At 35.3% G+C, this 21,993-nt stretch overlaps 2 protein-coding genes across 5 annotated transcripts; one reads left to right on the top strand and one right to left on the bottom strand.

The window, feature by feature from the left end:
- The first annotated feature begins 639 nt into the window (after positions 1–639).
- On the top strand, positions 640–12,294 carry LOC132179536 (elongation factor G-2, mitochondrial). 2 transcript variants are annotated; one of them, XM_059592282.1, is made up of 21 exons: positions 640–1,223; positions 2,218–2,439; positions 3,022–3,143; positions 3,235–3,385; positions 3,631–3,702; positions 5,743–5,838; positions 5,933–6,021; positions 6,155–6,221; positions 7,152–7,190; positions 7,487–7,547; positions 8,210–8,319; positions 8,415–8,489; positions 8,592–8,660; positions 8,814–8,935; positions 9,734–9,859; positions 10,043–10,163; positions 10,324–10,424; positions 10,510–10,570; positions 11,478–11,531; positions 11,634–11,775; positions 11,956–12,294. In XM_059592282.1, the coding sequence occupies exons 1-20, from the start codon at positions 816–818 to the stop codon at positions 11,733–11,735; spliced, it is 2,268 nt and encodes a 755-aa protein (XP_059448265.1). In that variant the 5' UTR covers positions 640–815; the 3' UTR covers positions 11,736–11,775; positions 11,956–12,294. The 2 variants fall into 2 exon arrangements, with proteins under 2 accessions (XP_059448265.1, XP_059448256.1); XM_059592273.1 differs by having other exon boundaries at positions 641–1,223; positions 11,634–12,294.
- Positions 12,295–13,198: 904 nt separating this feature from the next.
- On the bottom strand, positions 13,199–21,181 carry LOC132162651 (3-hydroxyisobutyryl-CoA hydrolase-like protein 1, mitochondrial). Of its 3 annotated transcripts, none has more exons than XM_059572937.1 (14): positions 20,986–21,181; positions 20,823–20,903; positions 20,003–20,071; positions 19,798–19,861; positions 19,146–19,225; positions 18,525–18,608; positions 18,007–18,091; positions 17,041–17,126; positions 16,831–16,952; positions 16,306–16,366; positions 14,028–14,126; positions 13,831–13,932; positions 13,705–13,746; positions 13,199–13,592 (listed from the first exon to the last, which is right to left on the bottom strand). In XM_059572937.1, exons 1-14 carry the CDS (start codon positions 21,109–21,111, stop codon positions 13,473–13,475), a joined length of 1,221 nt encoding a protein of 406 aa, XP_059428920.1. In that variant the 5' UTR covers positions 21,112–21,181; the 3' UTR covers positions 13,199–13,472. The 3 variants fall into 3 exon arrangements, with proteins under 3 accessions (XP_059428920.1, XP_059428932.1, XP_059428928.1); XM_059572949.1 differs by having other exon boundaries at positions 19,798–19,856; positions 20,986–21,075; XM_059572945.1 differs by lacking the exon at positions 20,003–20,071.
- Positions 21,182–21,993: the final 812 nt, after the last annotated feature.

Below are 21,993 nucleotides of genomic sequence, written 5' to 3'. Positions count from 1 at the left end.
CTTGCATTCAAGGACAAATGTCAATATAATGACCGTCCTTCAATTAAGGTTAGCAATTTTTAACACGACACGCAAATTCGGCACGAATTCAATATGAAAGTAACAGATTAGAAAAGTTGAAAGGTCTAACTTGTCTAATTAAATGGATCGAGTTAAGGTTAATCTATATGGTTTTATACTCATATTTCAACACAATTACCCGATAAATTATATTTAAGATTGACAATTTTCAATATATCTCACTAACCCAATATGAAATTAGCGGTTTAGAATTAAAAGGTCTAACTCATTTAATCAAATAAAGAGAAGTGCTAGGGAGTCAAACAAACAAATTTAGAAAAAATTTCAAACTGACATGGCAAGGGTTTTTAAATTAAAAAAATGCAATTTTTTTTTCCTTATCTGCCACATTAGTTTAAAAAAAAATTTGAGTTTATTTATTTGGCTCACTAACACTTCCCTTAAATAAATCAAGACAAAGTAACCAATATAATCTCATACCCGTCTACAGTATCCATACGCGAACACGAATAGCAGTCAACCTCCAACTTTGTGTTTTTTTTTTAAAAAAAAAAAAATTTCCCCACCAAATTATCCCACCAAGCGCACCATGAAACCCCAACCCGAACCCGTCTACAGTATCCATTTCACCGGACCCGCCTCATTTCTGCTTCTTTCTTACTCTCTGCTGTCCTTCCAACCAAAAACCCCAGACCCAACTCCCCAACAGTAACAGACGCACTGAGACACACACAAAGCCCTCCAGGGTTTAGGGTTTAACCTGACCACCCCCCTCAAACCCTCAACCCACCACCATGGCTCGCTTCCCAAGACCCCACACACCCCGCCTTCTCTATACCCTCTACTCCAACAAAACGACGCCGTCCCACTCCCCAACGACCGCGCTTCTCAGTCACAACCTAAACCTCCATCTCCGCCGCTTCTCGTCTGGGAACTTGGCACGCGCCGCGAAGGAGGGCGAGGAGCCCTGGTGGAAGGAATCGATGAACCGGCTCCGCAACATCGGGATCTCGGCGCACATCGACTCCGGCAAGACTACGCTCACCGAGCGCGTTCTCTTCTACACCGGTCGTATCCACGAGATCCACGAGGTCAGAGGGAGAGATGGGGTCGGAGCCAAAATGGACTCCATGGATTTGGAGAGGGAGAAGGGGATCACTATTCAGTCCGCCGCCACTTACTGTACTTGGAATGACTATCAGGTATCAAATATGCTGTGTTGTTATTCTCTGTTTAGTTTGGTAAGAAAATGTAGGAAAATTTGAAGGAATTGCAATTGGGTTTTGCTTTTTTTTCTTCTTTTTTTTCCCCTATTGAAAGAGGGTTACGAGGAAACTAAGTACAAGAGGGGGTGGGCACCCCAACAACAAGGAAGCAATTGGGTTTTGCTTGGTTGATTAGGAAATGTAGGAAAAGAAATTAAATTGGAAGTTACAAATTTTATACTTAAAGCTTGAGGAGATGTTATTGAAATGCTATTGTATTTGTAAGGTAGGGTTTACTTAGGTGGCCGAGAAAATGTGGGGAAAGAAACTAGAATGAGATTTTGGGTCTTGTTCAGTTAACCACCATTGTCTTTAGTTGGGACCTGATTCCCGAGGCACTAGCCACTAGATATGAATAAAAACGATAAGTTGAAGGTTGAATTTTGAGTTAGGCATATGTAGAGGAATAGTTTCCAGTCTTGTCAAGTATCGTGCAAATGTAGCTTGCATGTTGTGACAGATGATATTAGAGTCAACCTGGTACTACCAAGTGGCTCAAGCACGGTAACATAGCGTGGATTTCCTTGATGAGGATTGAGGATATTAGGCATTTGAGTGCGATATTTTGGTACCTCGTCACAGTAGATGATACCAAGGATTGTGTGGATCTAAGATTTTGAACCATGAGAGCATTGTGTTGACATGTAATAAATATTTTATAGGGAGTCCCGATTGTGAGTAGTCATTTTGGTATCATGCAAACATGATTAGCGCATCCCCTTGTTGTGATAAAATATCGAAGAAATATTTTGAGTCTTTATTCTTTGGTTGCTGTGAAATTGAGGGATTAAAATTAAGTTTTTGAATTTCAATTGTTGATATTGTCAAGTTTGTTCTTGTGTGAATTATTGATTGATAAACCTGGCTCATGAAAAAATTGTTGCCCTCTTTGCTGGATTTCTCATACATCTGGAAAATTTACTATTTGCAGATTAACATTATTGACACCCCTGGTCACGTTGATTTCACCATTGAGGTGGAGAGGGCTTTGCGTGTTCTTGACGGTGCCATTCTTGTCCTTTGTAGTGTTGGTGGTGTGCAAAGTCAGTCAATTACAGTTGATCGGCAAATGAGAAGATATGAGGTTCCAAGAGTTGCATTTATTAACAAGCTTGATCGAATGGGAGCAGATCCATGGAAAGTTCTGAACCAGGTACATTCTTGAATTATGATACATCGTTAAAATATCTTCTTTTTTTGTTTTTTATTGATTTTACTTGATGTTTATTGTAAGCAGAAAGTGGAGCATCTAGTTTACAATTTATTTATAATGAAGACGTAGCATGTTTCTACTGGCTAGATATGTCTTTAGGTTCCCTCCATAATTTCATGAAAGAACTTAATGAATTTCTTTCCCTGTAACATGTTTGAGAGCTTGAATACTTAAAGAGTTATGTTGGTCAAAAAGTCCTGTGGGAGTTAGGGATACAAATCTAGTAGTAATTAAAAATTATCCTTCTTCTGGATGGGCAAATAATTTTATCTTCTACTTGTTGCTTGATACCTTATGCATGATTATTATTTGTGCAAACATTATTTAGTGACTTTACATAATTAATTTTCCTTTTTCTTACATAGAGCACAACATTCTCAAAAGACATAAAATTTTGATCAATAATCTGCAACATAGTAGATTGTCCTTGTTTTACTCAGCAATTTAGTCAAGCTGGTTTTCAATGATCATAAATTTGAATCTTCACTAACAATATACTGATTAGATTGATTTATCTTGTAGGCAAGGTCTAAGCTCCGGCATCACAGTGCTGCCATGCAAGTTCCAATTGGGTTGGAGGAGGATTTTAAGGGTCTTATTGACCTTGTGCAACAAAAAGCATATTTTTTTCATGGTTACAGTGGGTCTGTTTCTAAGACTGGTGTTCTTTTTTCTAATGAAAATTTTCTTTTTTTCCCCAATATTTACCACTTATTATCTTGTTGCATATTGCAGTGAAAAAGTGGTTACTGAAGAAATACCTGCCAATATGGAGGCTTTAGCTGCAGAAAAGAGACGTGAACTGATAGAGACTGTTTCTGAAGTTGATGATAAACTTGCTGAAGCATTTCTTAATGATGAGCCTATATCATCTACTGAACTTGAGGTGTGTACAGAACTACCACCCTATTGTCAATGTCCCTCCAAACTACCAATTGTGTCAATGTTCCCCCTAAACTACCAACAAAATGTCAATGTCCCCCCTAAGGATTTCTTTTCTTTATAAGTAATCGAAATTCCCTTGTATTGTAATATTATTCTTTATATAGTGCTACTTCATTGCTAAATACTGCCAACTTTTTGTTGTCACTATATGTTTAAGGGAAATTTAATTTTTCATTTGTTGTGTAGGAGGCGATTCGCAGAGCAACTGTAGCACGGAAATTTGTACCTGTATTCATGGGTAGTGCATTTAAAAACAAGGTAATATGAGAATATACTCATATACTTTGAAAATGAATTTTGATGATATTTTTAATTCAAGGTAATTAAAGAATGCCACTAGGGAATTTTTTATTTTTATAAGTAATTCAATCTCATTAGAAAAGCGCAAAGGAATGCAACCTTTGTACATAAGAAGTATACAAGAGAAACCCTAATTAGGGACAAAAAAAAAAAAAAAAAAAAAATTGCAGGCTATTATGTGTTGTTGTCCATGTATAAAAGGATTTGGACATAATATTTTTTAGCTCTACTGCTGAAGTATCGAGATCTTTAAACCTCCTTGCATTCCGCTCTTTCCAAATATACCTCATTAAACACAAATGAGCCAACCTCCAAACTTTCAAAAATGTTGAGGCTTCCCACATGACCTCTCTAACTCACCAACAACACTCTTACCCCGTCTAGGCATAACCCAATTAACACCAAAAAGATGGAAAAATGAACTCCATATATCTCTTTCCACTTCATAGTGAAAAATAAGGTGATCAATGAGCTCTCACTTTTTCATACAAAGCCAATCAACCACTATAACGTTCCTCTTCCTCAGGTTTCAATGTCAAGATTCTTCCTAATGCCATTTTCCACACAAAGAACGCCACTTTCGAACGAGCCTTCCAAATACTATTCCAAGGAAAATGGGAACTAGTAGAAATGGATAACACATGATATAGAACCTCACTTCAAACTTACGCCTTTTGGAAGGAATTCAACATATTATATCATCACCTCTTTGCCTTAATTTGATAGAATATAACAGCTAAAAGAAAGAAGATACCAAATCCACCTCCCAATCACACACTGGTCTAGTAAAAAATATATTCCATTGAGGATTTCCATTTCAAAACTGCATATGATCTACCATGCACATGTCCTTACAACGTGCAATACTAAACAAGTCCGGGAAATAAATTTTCAGGGGTCATTCCCCACACCTCAGATCATGGATAAACCTAACCTAGCCTTGTATATTTTCACACAGCCACTCTAAAGGCCTTGCTACCTCTTTGGAACACAAACCTCCTCCAAAACTATCATATTTAGTTTCCACCACCGATCTCTACAAAGCCTACCTCTTCATAGCCTAATGCCATAACCATTTCCCAAAAGAGCTTGATCAAACTGAATTAGGTTTCTTTACCCCCAACCACCTCATTTCACTGGAGTACAAATTGTTGGCCATTTAAGTAAATGAAACTTAAAACTCATCCCCAATTCCACCCCATAAAAATTCACATCTGAAGTTTTTCAAGCCTATTAGCCACGCCTACATTAATAGAGAAGAGAAACAAATAACAAGTAGGCTAATTGGTAAGAGTGTTTTTATCAAATTCCATCTGCCTCTCTTAGACAGATAAAGCCTCTTCCAATTAGCCAAACAAGGTTCCATTTTTTCAATATTACCATCCAAATAGATGTAGCCTTACAAGAAGCTCCCAAGGGAAGACCCAAATACTTTATTGACAAAGATGCCACTCTAAAAACCAAGAATACTTGCCAAACCTTCTACATCACCTGCATCTCCAACTGGAATTAGATCTGCTAGCTAAAGAATCCAGAAGTAGCACTGTAGAAATTAAATGCACTATCTAAGCTCTCCATTTCCCCCCAAAGCAACATATCTCCCTAAAGATATATGTGTGCACTGCCAATTCGGTAGATTTCATGGTGAGTATAAGTAGAGTTAATCTCTAAGTACGTTACAGATTTTCTCTCTTTCAATAATTGTTTAGTTCTTTATGAAGTAATGCTGGTTAGATAGATTACATTGTGACCTGTCAAGTTACATTTTCTCGCATGCCTTTGTGGAGACTATTTGCGGTCTATGTGGACGATGATTGAGGCTGTTATTGCCATTATGGAAGCTTATTAGATATAAGCAAGCATTTTATTTTATTCTATATGCCCTACCAGGGTACGTGTGGTAGTGCATGGTAAAGAAATTATATATACTACTTGTTTGTGCAACTATCAGATGTCTGTCTATTATATTCCTCATCTTTTGCTCTTTCTGGACTACAGGGAGTACAACCACTTCTGAATGGTGTACTTAGTTATTTGCCTTGTCCAATTGAAGTTAGTAACTATGCTCTTGACCAAACAAATAATGAAGAGAAGGTATTCAGTTGCTCAAAATTGGGTTTTGAATTTTGTGTAATGTTATTTGTTATAAAACCTCACTAGGGAACTAATATATTTCATTCTCATGTAGGTTACATTGTCTGGAACTCCTAATGGACCTCTTGTGGCATTAGCTTTTAAACTGGAGGAAGGGCGCTTTGGTCAGTTGACATATCTAAGGTATGCCTGAGAGGTGGTACTTTTATTCTATGCTAGTCCAACTGTATTATTATTGCATTCCTGTACTGGGCTGTGTTAGCACTCAGCCTTGTAGATGAACGCTTATGCTAACAACTTTTGTTTTTTAACGAAGAATCTACGAAGGTGTTATTCGGAAGGGTGATTTTATATATAACATAAACACTGGAAAGAAGATTAAGGTCAGTTCAAGTCATGTGATGTACTAGCTTGGTTGTTTTCAATTCAAGTTATGCCATAGGCTTGAGATCATCTGTTCTGATTCATGTTATCAATTATTCCATTTCACATATACAAGTGTCATTTGAAAGAAAATGAGATGCAAACACGCTTTCAATTATTCCATTTTACATATTCCTGTGTCATTTGAAAGAAAATGATATGTGAATGCGAACAAGTTTATGTTGTTGAACTTATCATTCTTCCAGAATATTTTCCTTTCTGAAATATTTCAATATGAGATTCCTTTATGGTCCATCATTTTGAACAATTTTGGAAGAACTTGAATTGTGTTGAGTTGGCTAATATGATAATCCTTTGATCCCACTTTGCTAGTCCCTTTTCAAGAATCCAATTTTTTTACGAGAACATAAATGTTCCCTTGTTGTAAAAGTGACAAAATTCCTTAAGTAACCCTGTTTTTATATGTAGTAACTTTTGTAGAATATTCTAAGATTTTCCCGTAAGTGGGTAGTTTAAGAAACTAAAAAATTTTACATATGAAATTTCAAATTGGAAATCCATTGTGAAACATCTTAAAATGGGAAAGGGACTAACATTGTGGGACACAGAGAGTATATAGGACAGTCTGGTGTTTGCATATATTATGACCGTTTCAGTATCAAATGCAAGGTGACTCGGATATTTTTTTCTTTATGTGATTGCAAGGCTCATAGTTATGGCTTGATGTGGTAAGATGTGTCATTTGTGTGTTGTGGACTTGTGCATTGGTTAATGATATAAGCTGGAGTACTACATCCTTTAACTTTTGGAAAATAGTTTGATTTCATTACTCAATTCTCTGGCATGTCTGTTTTTCGTAACTCAAGACACTCTGATTGAATTTCTAAAGTAAATTTACTGGATAAGGTTATATTATCCTCTTCTTTCAGGTTCCTCGCTTGGTTCGGATGCATTCTGATGAGATGGAGGTTAGTTTTTGCTTTAACATTCATTGTAGTAGTTAATGCTAATAATAAGATTGGGCCTTTCTATATGTGAAATCAAAATTTCAGAAATCAAACATCTATATGATGTCTTCTGTTAGTCCCTGGGCCATGGCTCAGGTGGTAATGGGGTGGGGTTGGGGTAGGTCTCATTCTAATCTTCCAGAGTAAAACTCTTTTAGGTTAGATGAATAGATTAGAGTTGTTGAGTTATATGGTTTTAACTTCAGTTAATTTACTCTTCTTCTTTTTCCTTCTTCTCGGGGTCTTTTTATTTACAGGATATTCAAGAGGCACATGCTGGGCAAATAGTTGCTGTATTTGGTGTAGAGTGTGCATCAGGTCACACTTATCCCTTTGCTTATGTGCACATGATATTTTGTAGTTCTGTGTTGTTTTCCTTAGTTGTCTGTGTAGCGTGTGGGTAACCTCCCCCAGTTCGCTTATTTTTCTTATTTTGACTTATAATTATAAAAACTACTCACTATCAAAATGAAGATCAATTATCTACCCAAGAAGGTAGAGAGTCCCACATATGAAAAAAAGGTCAAAACTAGAGTTGAACCAAGTGAAATTGAAAAGGCATAATGATAGTAGGGTTGGGATATCCTGCCTTCCAAACCAGACACTGAGGAACTAGTGCAAGTTGAAGTTTCTAAAAGAGAAAGGGAAATGTCAAAATGGAGACAAGTGATTGTTGAGAAGTATGGGGTCCAAAAAAGGGGTTGATCTTCAGAAGAAGCTCGAGAGCCCTACAGGGTGTGCCTTTTGAGGAATATTAGGAATGGCTGGGGGAATTTCTCAAACTTTGTCTCCTTCAAGGTTGGGGATGGATCCCGCATCTTTTGAAATACTGGTATATTTGGAGTAGATTTAATAACGTAAACTGCTTATAGTTGGGTTTGAAGCTTTGAAACCTGATGGTTATGATATTTTTTTCCTAGTTGTTTCTTCTGTTTTGCCTTTCTGAATTTTCCTTAGTTTATGCTTTCTTTTGTTAACAGGAGATACATTTACTGATGGGTCAGTTAAGTACACCATGACCTCTATGAATGTCCCTGAGCCAGTGATGTCTTTAGCTGTTCAACCAGTTTCGAAAGATACAGGAGGACAGGTTAGTTGTTTTTGGTTAAGTGTGTATGTATGCGTGCATGCGTATTTGTTAGTATTCCACATTACATGACAATTTTCTTGTTTTCTTTTTGATAGTTTTCGAAGGCTTTGAATCGTTTCCAGAGAGAAGATCCTACTTTCCGAGTTGGGTTGGATGCTGAGAGTGGGCAGGTCTAATTTGTAAATATGTTTTCTCGTACTTTCCCCTTATAATTTGAGTTTACAAAGCAATTATGATGCCTTACCTTGTCATTTTATTTTTATCCCAAGTAGACAATTATTTCTGGGATGGGAGAGCTGCATTTGGACATATATGTTGAGCGGATTAGGAGAGAGTATAAGGTGCTCATCCTTTCTGTCTTTTTTTCCTTTTCTTTTATTTTTATTTTTTTTTAATGTATAAAATTAGGATTTTTTTTCAGTTTTGTTTATTACTGGAAGTCTGCAGTCCTGTATCATGGTTCAATTCTTCTTCTTTCACCTTTCCTTGAGTAGGTTGATGCAACTGTTGGTAAGCCACGTGTAAATTTCAGAGAAACTGTTACTCAACGTGCTGAGTTTGATTATTTACATAAGAAGCAAACTGGTGGACAAGGTCAATATGGACGTGTTTGTGGGTAAGGAGAACTGTTTTGGGTTTATCCTTATACCTAAGACACTTGGTGAATTTCATTTCTTTTTACCTGTCATTTGTATATCTTGTTTAATCTTTTCCTTTTTCCATGCTGATCCTGTTAAATGCCCATATTAGACATGGTGTGTTATATAAACCTTTATCCATCTCAAGGTATTAATGGAACAAAGAGGATTATCTGATCATGGGGTACCTTAATGTCAGCATTACTTGAAGACCAAAAAAATTGTTATTAGAAATGGTGGATTCTCTTCTTAAAAAAAAAAAAAAAAAAAAAGGTTTCCTTTTGATGAGTGATTCAAAGTTAATTGTAAAATCACCTTGCTTATTGTAATGGAATTGATGTTTAAATTGACTAAATATTTATATCCTTGATAGTTCACCACATGCATGATAGAGATGATGTTTCTTGTTATATTATCTCTTTTGTTGCTAGAGAACTTATGCCAAATTAGTTTTATGCCCATAAAAATTTTCAGTATCTTTGTTAAAAAAATATATTTATTAACGTCTAAATTTGGTCAAAATATCAATACCAGGTGTATGATTTATGTAGCACATAAATTGGGTGGCTATTGGGTACCCACACCAATGCCTAGGTAAACCTGTGATTTTCCTGGGCTATGCCTTTGGCTCTTTGCATCTTCACCATACCAAATTACCATAATATAATGTCAATGCCTTGGCAAGAGTAGCTGGTTCTGATGTGAAGTAGCTGTAAATAGCTTGCTTTTCTCTGTTATTTGGCTATTTATTCTTCTTGTTTTTATATATTGGCTAGATACATTGAGCCACTTCCTCCGGGGTCATCAACTAAGTTTGAATTTGATAACATGATTGTTGGGCAAGCTATACCATCGAACTTCATTCCAGCAATTGAGAAAGGTTTTAAAGAAGCAGCAAATTCGTGAGTACTATTATGTTGTCTATGATATTGCATGAATTTTTGTTAAGGTTATTTTAGGCCTTTATTATTATCTTTTGTACAATTATTATTGGTTTTCTATCATAACATGCGCCTAGTTTTCATTGTGAATATGAATTGGTATGATGCTTGTCACGATGCACCTGTTTGCTCTTGCATGTACAGGGGTTCATTAATTGGACATCCAGTCGAACATCTTCGTGTTGTTTTAACAGATGGTGCTTCCCATGCCGTGGATTCCAGTGAACTTGCATTCAAGTTAGCTTCAATATATGCATTTAGACAGGTCATTCTTGTATCTTGTGTTCAGGGTGTAATTCTTTGTAAAATGAATTTATTCCATCTTTTGATGCTGTGGCCTATTCTTACCTTTTTAAATATTATTTCAACCTAACTGCTAGGCTTTTTTTACATTCATATGTTTATAAGTCCATTTTTTGAAACAGTGCTATACAGCTGCTAAACCAGTAATCTTGGAGCCCATCATGTCGGTGGAATTAAAAGTTCCTACAGAATTTCAGGGCACTGTTGCTGGTGATATTAACAAGTGAGCATTTAACTTTTACCAGAATATTATGAAGTTCCTTACGACTTCTGTAACTGATAATATCTGTGCATTTATCATATGATAGGAGAAAAGGTGTCATCGTCGGAAATGACCAGGAGGGAGATGACTCTGTAATTGCTGCCAACGTAAGCTTCTTTTTTTGGGTTAAATGTATGCATATTTTTTGCATTCCTGCCATATTTCCAAAAAATGCTGGTACCACCTTTTTTTCCAATTACTGCATGTCTTCAATGCTCGGGTTTATTTTTATTATGGACCTACTGAATTTTGGAATATCAAAGTCATGTTCTTGAATGAATAGAGGAAATAGTTTCTTTGATTGGTCCGTAGATGTTCAAGTCAAACTATAATTTGTCTTGTCTGGTCTACAAACATCAGGTCTGTCTTTGCTTGGCAGCATATGCGTGCTTATATTGTGCTCTAGAAGTCTGACATCAAGTAATCATGTATTCCTATCACTTTCTAGCTTTATTTTCACTTAAAATTCTGATATCGGCATTGGCTTTGCTCATAGGAGATTGCTAGCTTTTTTCAGGACGTTGTTTTTCTATAAATTTGTATATGTGATAACATAGGGATTCATCAAAATTTTCTCCCAATTCATATGTATCTAGTTACTATCTTTGCTTCTTCCTATTAGTTCTCATCAATTTTTTATTTTTGCCTTGAATTGTAGCATCTGATCACTATTCATGGAACCTTTTAATCCATAATAACATCCATGTTGATTTTAATTGTATGATGATTAATTTCAGATCAAGGATTATTTTACCAATGTGCTGTTCACTTGCTGTGTATCATTAACAATTAATTTACTGAGAATTGTTTGATTCAAAACTTTAGAATTGTTATGCTAGTAAAAAAAGAACCCAAGTTAGTGTGCCGCCGTGCTGATGTTTTTCACATTGTTGCCATTCCAAGACCAAAAAATTAAAAAAGAAGTGTTTTTGTTGTTGATGTTGGTAGCAGTTGAAATCTTTGGCGGTTTTAGTGGTAATAAGCTTCTCAGAAATCTTTTTGTTGTCTTTCCAGGTTCCTCTGAACAATATGTTTGGGTATTCAACGGCTCTTCGGTCAATGACACAGGTAAAGCAGAAATTCTACTGTAAATAGAAATAGCGTTTTACTTGTTTTCCAGTTTTAAGTGTCAAGATTTGTCTTGTTGATGCATGCCTCTTATCTGTGCAGGGAAAAGGCGAATTTACAATGGAGTACAAAGAGCATTCGGCAGTTTCTCACGATGTGCAGACGCAATTAGTAAACGCTCACAAGGGCACAAAGGCCGACTAGCTGGGAGTTTCAATTGAAGCATTTCCCCCTATATTCATTGGTAGGGTAAAATTTATCTTCTTATAGTGATTTTTTCTCTTTCAAATATAGAAGCTTATTGAGATGATTATTTAGGCGATAAGTTTGATCGTGTGGCGGTCAATGAATTTTGAAAAGCAGAAATAAATTTAAACTGCCCATTTTTGGTTTAACTGATGTATAAAACTACTGTACTTTCCAGTCAGAGAAGCATGTATCATAATAGCTGAAAGTGTTTCTCTCTTCATAGAGAGACAGATAATGTTTGTATTGGCGTTCTCATTGTGCCGTTCCTTGAATTATACGCTTCAAAAATTACGGAGCTAGCATGTACGAAAGCAATTGGATTTGTATATTGGGAATGCATCTATAGTGAAGCTGCTACTATTTGTCAATTTGTTTTGAAAAATTATGTCATGCAAATTTTGCCGAATTCTTTTCTGTATAAACACTTCAATTCTAAACACAAGTCTCAATTACTTCCATGTATTTTGGTCGATGTCTGGAAAGAATAATTTGAATTGAGTGGGTGCTTAGAACAGATTTTAGCTTTCAAGTAAGCTCTAATTTCTCCATGGAAGTGATGCCTGCATAGTCAAATTTCAGCCCTTATGTTTCTTTTATCTGCAGGAATGTTTCTAAGAGATGGTGCTTTTTCTTCTATATTGAGTGTTTATGGAAGCTTCATTACTTAAAACAAAACAATTTTTTTTTTTTTTTTTTTTTTTAATGAAATAACTCATTTTTTCAACAGTTTCTTGCATGGAATCGTTTTCGATGAAAGTATTCTGTTTTCCTTTTTAGGCTATAGCACAAATTGAAAGTTATCACACTTTCAGTTTTGTTTTTTTGTCATAAGAAAGTTCAAATGTATAGCGACTTTTAAGAAAGCATGAAGGATGAAGAAACCGCCTAAACAGCATTAGAAGGTGTGTCGTTGGAAAAGGAAAATGTAATCAAATGCTTTGTACAGCATCAAAGTTTTATAACTTGTTAGGATTAAGAAACCCCAAATATTTTAAACCGAATTGAGTTTAACATACCGTGCTCCCCTGTTTGGATGGAGAGAAAAGTCAAAATGGAAAGGAATTAGTAAAACTTGCAGAAGTTGGACAAGCAAAGCAATTTAAGTTTAGCTACATCCTTCCAAATTGCAATGCATATTTCTTGAGTCTTCCCAAATTCCAAATTGCAAAGCAATTTGATCAGCAGAGTTGATTTTCGATTCCATTGCCTTGTGCTTGGTGGTCCGCTATTACTTAAAACACATTTGGAGCCAGGTTAACAGCATCTAGTGGTGTACGTAGTGCCACATCATTTAAAATTTTTAAATCACGTGGCAATATAATATGATCTGAATCATGAAATGGAAAGGATCTTGTCCATTCTACACGCCGAGAATTTCTTCTTCCGTCATATAAAAAGATCCATAATGACAAGCAAAATAAGAGTCCAAAAGCCAAAGATTTCTTTTTGTTTATTAATCCTTTTACCCCAAGGTCACCAATAAGCAACAAAATCGTGGGATAGTTTTCCCCTTTCCATGGATAATTGTCCTTGATGAGAGGCTACAATTTAGGCAGTTTCCTGCAAAATACCTATTGGCTTTGCTCCTACATTATTTTTTGTAAGCGTCATTGCAACTAGATGAACCACATGAATGCTTCTCTAAGTTTTGTGAGCATACAAGCAGAAAGCAACTTGTTACAACTAGATGAACTACGAGAATGCTTCTCGAAGTTTCGTGGGCAGCTCAAGATCAGGCTCGAATTCACTAAGCGGGGAAAAATAGTGCTCCACCATGTCTTCAGACACTTGTTCCAAGCTCGGAGGATCCCACTGCATATTTTAAGAAACATGACAACAGACAGTTGCTCAAACAAAATAATAGGGTAAGAATATTGTCACCAATGAATCAGATAATCAACAAGAGAATATAAGCAGTTGATACCTTTGGTGCCAAGTCCTTGTCTACCATCCGTGCCCTAACCCCCTGAAGAACATATATAAAACAAAATGAGGTAATTACGATTATGAAAGTTTGTTCTCCTACGAAGAAAATCAAGAGATTTTATACCTCGCGAAAGTCTCTTGAAATCAGATTAGATATTCCTTGTAGGGACATTCGGTACTCACGGATTAAGCACTGATCAAGGCTCTGAAATCTTCCTTCTCGTATCTGAGCCGGTATGGTGGATCAGATCGTAATGCAATTGTTTCTTAAAAGGAAAAAAAGAAAAAGAAGGCGGCGAAGCATGAGTATGAGGAACTTACAGATTTCAAAGAAACCTTCAAGCTTAATGGTGAGGTTTCCTTGAGTCTCCTTAGGGTGGAAGCGCACCACGCATCGTTTGTTTTACTAGCCTCAGTCTCCTGACAAAATGTTTATTTTAATGGGACAATCACAAGTTTTATCCAAAGTTATAGGATGTCATAATTTAGAGAAATCCCATAAATTTTATTTTAAATTGTCATCATATAGATGATAATGTTGGTGTTCGGCAACTACAACTCGTATGGCCCAGCCTTCAGGTCAGAACCTTTTTTTTTTAAAAAAAAAAAAAAAAAGTAATTCAATCTTATTAAAAAAAGCAGAGGAGCGTAACTTGAGTACACAAGAAGTAATGAAGTATATAAGAGACAACTAAAGGATCCTTATGTCTCAATCCACGAGCACTGTTAAAAAATTCAGTGGGAAATCCATTGATAAGAATGGAGAAATGTACCGTAGAAATACAATGAATTATCCAAGCTATCCATTTCTCCCCAAAGCCACATATACTCAACAAATACAACAAGAACTCCCAATTAACATGATCATAGGCAGGCCTTTTCTAAGTCTAATTTACGTAGCACACCAAATGCCCCTGATCTAATTCGACTATCAAGGCATTCATTAGCTACCAGAACTAAATCCAAAATCTATCTCCCCTAATGAACGCATTCTAAGACCTAGAAATAATCTTCTCCAACACTGTTTTAAGCATGTTCGGATAGTACCTTAGAGATAATTTTATAAACACCATCCACTAGACTAATAGAACAAAATTCCTTAATATCCACGATACTGACTTTCTTAGGGATAAGGGAAATAAAAGTTGCATTGATGCTCTTTTCAAACTTCCCTTGCAGATGAAAATCCTTGAAAAATCCATGATATCCTCTTTAATGACCTCCCAACAACTCTGAAAAAACACCATGAAGAAACCATCATGGCCCTAGGCCTTATCACTATTCAGGACTCTCACCACCTCAAAAACCTCTCTCCTCAAAAGCTCTTTCCAACCATGAACCCTCATCAACTCCTAAGGAATTGAACGAGAGACCATCCAATTTTGGCCGCCAACTGAATTGTTCTGAATAAAGCTAATTGTAAAATTGCACAATATGCTCCCTTACTTTTGTAGAAGCTGACATTGACCCATTAACAACTAAAGAATCCAGTGTTATTTCTTCTATTTGAATTTGACACCAGCGTAAAAATTAGGTGTTTTTGTCTCCCTCTCTCAACCAAAGAGCTCTTGACTTTTGCCTTCAGGTCATTTCTTCAAGAAGAATAAACCTCTCCAAGTACCTAGAAATTTCTTCCTCTCCAAGTCCCTAGAAATTTCTTCCTTTCTCAACCTCTCATCATCATATTAGGGTCTTCCCTCTACAATAATATCAGGGTCACAGATTCCATCCAAAATATCTTTTTTTCTGCTTCCCAACGTTGCCAAAAACCTCTTCATTCTATTTTTTCATATCCGTTTTCAAAGCTCTCAACTTCCATGCCATAATAAGAATAGGGGAGCCCTAAAAACTGTAGGACATCCACCATTTTTCACCTGTTTCACAAAGCCCTCATACTGCAACCACATATTCTCATACTTAAAATACTTAGTACTCCTAACCGCAACACCACAATCAAGCATCAAGGGAAGTGATCCAATAACAGGAAACTGTTCTTAATTGGGAGTGATAAGAAAACCAATCAATTAAGGTAAGAACTTAAGAGACCCAACATCCACTTTATGTAGACTGGCCAAAAAGAAAAAGGAAGAGGAAGTTAACCAATTGAAGACACACTTTCATTATCCTTAAATAAAATGCATCTCTCTACCATGCTTTTTAATCTAATCTGAGGTAGCTAAAGACATAGGTGGTAATGTTATTAAGTTGTAATTTTTAAATTTAATATTTTGGCTATATGGTTGGCTTGATCGTTGAAGCAATTCACAGAGATGAAGATAAAGATTGGCTAAAATAGAAAATTGCCTACTTGAAGCAAAACTTTTTTTCAAAATGATCCACAGTTCTTTAAATAAGAGTTAGTATAGATATTTTTCTCTTTCATTTTCCCTTCTCCCCAGCTGTATGGTTTCTAGTGCCTCTAGTTTTCTATTATTTTCTTTCTTCCAATTAACCAAAAAAATACTGGAAAAAGTTAAGTATGAAGTCAACCAAGTTGAACAACACGTCCTATGCATAAATGACCACGAAAATTTATTAAAATATTGACCCATAATATTTTTGAACAGAGAGGATATATGCAAAATAAAAATATGCTTACCAAAGCATCGATAATTTCTTCAACTGTGTCATGGCTGAAACATTTATCAAGCATTTCAAATCTAGACAAAATGGCAGAATAAAAAGATCAGCAAAATTTAAATTATAATGCACACGGAATGAGCACTGAACATTAATATCAAAACTTCAATCGAAAGTTCAATTGTCATGAAGATGGAATAGGCATTAATCTTGAGAGTTTCTTCCAAAGCTAATGACATTCTAAATAGTTTGAATTGATATTGTTTAAGAGAGAAAATTTTTGTCCTCTAAAATGTAACTAAATCTCTATGAGAAGCTGGTTTTATAAGGTTAAGTGCTGTAAAAAAACTACAGCATATGTGTGATAGTTTTTTCAACGGTGAAGTTCCAACTACAGCACATGTGCGAAAGTTTTTTCAACGGTCCAGATTTAACTTCTCTCTCTCTAAAATGTGGAAATAAATCTGGACCGTTGAAAAAACTACATCATATGGATGTAATTTTTTTTATAGCACCTAATCCAAATCTGTTTCATAAAACGTACCTGTTGACTACACTAGTCTTATCTGGATAGACAAGCTCACTATATTTTTCTAAACAAGTCTCAATGACAGAAGGATCGTCAGTAACCAATTTTCCAAGTTGTTCTTCAATTAATGGAAGCCTCTGCGGTAAAAAAGAAGCAATCACACTAATGTTATATAAGCAGGAAAGATGATTGGAAAACTAAAGATAAGGATCCAACAAACGTAACTGCAGTATGTGCATAATGTGTAGCAAGCCCACAAGCAATCATTTCCGCTCCACTGAGTTTTTCTCCTGTTAGACCCAAGTACTCCCCTATGAAAAATGTGCATTAGTTCAATAGCAAAAAGTTCTTTATCAATGGCAAACACCTAGTTATCAATTCCTAATTATATTGTCAACATTCTCTGATGTACAGAAAGGGCCCAAAAAGTTAGCCCCATAAAAGACTCAGAAAACAACATTGAACTAAAGTCACCCAGCCATTATGGTGCCTCAACACATGAAGAGTTTAGACCAATTTCAAGGATGAATGAACAAACTTTGGTAGAGTTTGTTATGCAATATCCTTACAACAATGTCATCATATTCACAAGTCCTAATGCAATTTACTTTTTTTTTTGATAAGTATAGTCCTAATGCAATTTACTTAAATAACATTGCTGAAAGTTGTGTGCTTCTAGATACAAGAAGAAGAGAACTTTAAATAAAAATATTTTGCAGAAGCATTGAAATTCACTTCTGTTCTTCTGAAACTAAGTATGGTGTCAATTACTGAGGCCTTTTAAACTTTCAAGTTCCTCCGTCCCTTAAATTTCTTCTAATGAACCTTTACAGCGAAACCATAAAAGATTGAGGTAAATTTACAAGGGACAGAATGTTAATCACATCAACAATGACTTAACATATAGATATCATCACAAACTTACCAAGTTTATCCGTCCCTTAAATTTCTCCTCATCAATGTTTATAGGGAAATCATAAAAGATTGAGGTAAATTCACAAGGGGCAGAATGTTAATCACATCAAAAATGACTTAACATATTGCTATCATCAGACTTATGCGAGGACCAGAAATAGAATTATATGGGACTTCCATTAATATCTCCAAACATAACATATTATCTGCAAGAATATCAGTAATAAATCATATTTTGATAGCACAGGAAAAACTATAATGTAACTGCCAGCATACCCAGGTGACCAGGTAGATGTGAGAGGTAAAATGATGCGCCAGCATCAGGGTGGAAACCAATTAGAGTTTCAGGGGTAGCAAAAACCTGTGATTTGTAAGAATAAATTAATTTTGAATATCTAAAGAATATTAAATAAGGAATTTGAAACAAAGTTTTCACAAGCACGTCACTGCAAAAAAGAACTACGTTTTTCACTCCTGTATATGTGTATTGTAATGAAAGCAGAAGTCATACACTTCATTATCCAAAAAAATCAAGCATTCAGCATTATAGTTAACAAAACATTTCTGAAATACAGGACAAGTCTTTGGTACAGAAATGATTGTCTTGCAACAACAACAACAACAATAATAATAATAATAAATAATTAGTCTGATGTAGGGGTGCAAAATAATTACAAAATTTCTTGCATAAAAGAAATAGAGTCAGTGAGAACAACAAGAATCAAAACAATCATCAAAGCCAACGACTAGATAAGGGGGAAAAGAATAAAAGTACGTGCAATCTTGCTACATACAGTTTTATCAGTTGCAACTCTAAATGTCCCAGGGATTGAAACTCCAGCCCCACCACCCATAGTAACGCCATTTAAAAGAGCCACCTGCATTGAGATTATTTACTGCACAAATATGAGTATATGGACTAGAGTATGGTTAAAATAAATGGAAAAGTTCAAGTTCCATTCCAACAAAAGGAACTAGAACTAATAAATATCACCAGCAACCCAAAAACAGGGAAGAAAACAGATATGAGACTTTTTAATGGACTTTAATTCAGAAAATAGAGCTTGGTGACTTCTTTATCATTCGAACCGTGGAGAAAAAACTACAGAAAACTCAAATGCAATATTTTGCAGAAAAATTTAGGAAATCCAAGTAGACAACCAGAACGAAGGAAATAATAACAATAACAATAACAATAAGAGGAATGTCACACCACAGTTAAAAGAACAGAAAGAGAAACCGAAGTAGGAGCCAAATAGAAATACAGTGAAACAAGAACCAAGTATCTCAAAGAAAAGTCTGCAAAAAATTACCACATATTGATGGTAATATAGCAGTCACAAAACTGAAAAGCCTGCAACATATTAACCACTAATGCATCACTAAAAAAATAAAAAAGGAAAAAGAACACTTACATGTGGCTTCAAATATGTACCTAGAAAGTATATGAAAGTATATATCTTCCGAAAAAATTCCTTACAATCTTCAATCTTCCCTGCATAGAACAAACCAAAGGTTAAAAGAATGTCCAAAAACAATCATCAACTTCATAACAAGATTACCAACTTAAAGAATTGTTAAGTACTCAAGTAACAAGGACACATATCAGGGCCTTCCCAGCGTTGGTGGGACCAGTATTGGTGGGTTGATCAGGTACTGCTTAATTTTATTGAATGTTCTCTATCTCTCTATTAAAAAAAAAAGCCCTTTCCCCTTTCTCTAAAAGGTAAGCTCGTTCCACCCCTTCTACCAATTCTTTCTCTAAAAGGTAAGCAAGTAATTTTGCTTATCCTAACCTTAAGATTGCCACAAGTAACTTCCCTCCAACTCAGCATCTTTTGTCTAGGCACGGAAGATCCCATTACTGCTATATATTCTCCATAGTTCTAGCATAGGTTTACCCCTAACAACAGTATCCCATAACCCCATCCCACCTCCCTCTATTTAAGGCTAATATTCTCCATATCATACACAACCAAAAACAAAGCCTTTTTCTTCATAAAAATTACTTTTAGTGTAAGATTTTTCCCAGTAAATTTAAAGGGAAAAGTTAGAAGAGTCTATTACCTGCATTTATCATATGATAAAGTGTCACAATATCACCACCAGCACAAAATGCCCTGCCACTGCCCTTCATAAAAAGCAAAAAAAATGTTTTAAGTAGTTCCTCAGCAAAAAATAATCACCGCTAAATATTATCATTCGCACTCAAAAATTCAAAATACTACAAATATATGAATCCAACAACTGATAACGGCATAGATATCTTTACCTTAATTGCCACAAAACCGATATCAGGATCATTTTCCCAACATGTGTACAGATTTTGTAATCTAGCCCCCTAGAAATCAAAGATGCGTCATTAAGTCACATATCTTTCTTGTTAGTTTCATAGAACAACATAAAACCCATATCACAAAAAGTATACAATTGGGCCACCAGGAACAAAATCAAGTTAATAACAATGCATAATAGTTGTCAAGCAAACACCCTAAACAAAATGACCAAGAAGTTTTCAATTGAACCAACTGGAGGGAATATAACAACACTGTTACAGAGAATTACGGAAGGTGCTAAACCCAATTATACATAATGGTTGTCAACCAGACATTAGAAGAATAAATATCCAGAAGATAATTCTTTCCACTGAGCCAATTGGATATAAGATAACAACCTGAATTCCAAGGTTTCCACATTGGGTGCCAACCCCATAGCCAAAAACACAGAGAGGAAGAAAGTGTATCCAAATCACTAGAAATATGATAACCCCATTTTCAATTACTGTACGAGTATAAGATACCACCAAAAAAAACCCAATTATACATAATGGTTGTCGACCAGACACTAGAATAACAAATACCCAGATAATAACTCTTTCAACTGATCCAATTGGATATAAGATAACAACCTGAATTCAAAGGTTTCAACTTTGGGTGCCGACCCCATAGCCAAAAGCACACACAGAGGAAGAAAGTTTATCCAAACCACTTGAAATAAGATAACCCCATTTTCAAGTAAAGTATGAGTATAAGATAACGCCAAAAAACACACAAAAAAACGTGTTAATGACATGGTAAAATGAGAGCACACACCATTGCTGTACTGAGAGCATTGAGCACCGAGGGTCTGTTCAGAATCGCTGTTCTGGACCAAGCTTTGGCCTCAACCAATACCTGCACAGAGAGAGAGAAAGAGAGAGAGTTATGGTTTGGCTTAAACAAAGGAAACAGACAAAAGGGTGATCGGGAAACTGACTTGGCTGTCAAGGTCCTCGGCAAGAGCACTGTCCGGAAGAGAGCAGAGGGTTCTGTGGTGGTTGAGGAAGAGAGGGCTATGAAGGCTGCGTCTCAGCAATAAGGTTGCCTTAAACCTCTGCATCATCTCCCTCTCACTCTTCCAAATTCTCCAAGCTCCCCTAGCCTTTGGAGAAATAAAGCTGGCGTAGCTTAGGAATGTTAAAAAACGAATTAAACGAATAAAAAAGGTGAAAAATAAATACTCTTTATTTCGAATCGGATTGAAATTCGGTTAAATGTTGTGACCCTATCAAATTTCGCTCACAGATTTGACACTAATTACAATAGGACACGTGTCACATTTTTATTGAGCCTGAGGTATTATACTATCAAATTTTTTTATTAAGTAAATTATTTTTTCTTGTATCTCGTAAATATAAGGAGGACGAGTTGTTGCGAGTGTCATATATGTGACTTTTAAAATTCAATAATAATCATCTTAAATTTAATAGTAATTAACACATAACCTGTACTATGCTCGAAATTCTTCATTATAATTTAATTTTAAAATTTAAACGCATCTTATGTCACAACAATTTTTTCTTTTTCTTTTTGTTTTTTTTTTTCTAAAATCCAATATATATATATTGCGAATTTTATGGTTTTTTTTTTTAAAATCGCATATATTAGATTTTAATTATGATTTTTTGGAGTAATTAATTAAGATTTTTTAAGTAAGGTATTAATACATATATTAAAGGAGCGGTTCACTACTTAATAAATATGAAAACGTGTAGAGAGGGAAAAAATAAGATTTGTATTATTTGTTTCCTTTTTGGATTTGGACATTAATAATACTTAATTTATTGAATAATTTTTATATATAGAAAACTCTTGAAATATAATTAAATGCCCTTAATTACGCAAATTTAATGACAGGTTTTTTAAGTAAAAATCGGTCCACTCTTAAAAAATCGGTTCAAAAATTATGCCTTAAAAAACCGGCTTAGCCTTTTAAAAAAATGGG

Source organism: Corylus avellana, chromosome ca1 (assembly GCF_901000735.1).
Source record: "Corylus avellana chromosome ca1, CavTom2PMs-1.0".
Taxonomy (NCBI): Eukaryota; Viridiplantae; Streptophyta; class Magnoliopsida; order Fagales; family Betulaceae; genus Corylus; species Corylus avellana.
Note: the sequence above shows the minus strand (reverse complement) of the source record. Positions and strands in the feature narration are given on the sequence as shown.

Coding starts and splice junctions, on each gene's coding strand:
- LOC132179536 (XM_059592282.1), top strand. CDS start 816: ATGGCTCGCTTCCCAAGACCCCACACACCCCGCCTTCTCTATACCCTC. Junction 2,440..3,021: donor CATGGAAAGTTCTGAACCAG/GTACATTCTTGA, acceptor TTTATCTTGTAG/GCAAGGTCTAAGCTCCGGCA. Junction 6,222..7,151: donor ACACTGGAAAGAAGATTAAG/GTCAGTTCAAGT, acceptor CTCTTCTTTCAG/GTTCCTCGCTTGGTTCGGAT.
- LOC132162651 (XM_059572937.1), bottom strand. CDS start 21,111: ATGATGCAGAGGTTTAAGGCAACCTTATTGCTGAGACGCAGCCTTCAT. Junction 19,862..20,002: donor TCGGTTTTGTGGCAATTAAG/GTAAAGATATCT, acceptor CTTTTTATGAAG/GGCAGTGGCAGGGCATTTTG. Junction 18,092..18,524: donor GAGTTGCAACTGATAAAACT/GTATGTAGCAAG, acceptor TACAAATCACAG/GTTTTTGCTACCCCTGAAAC.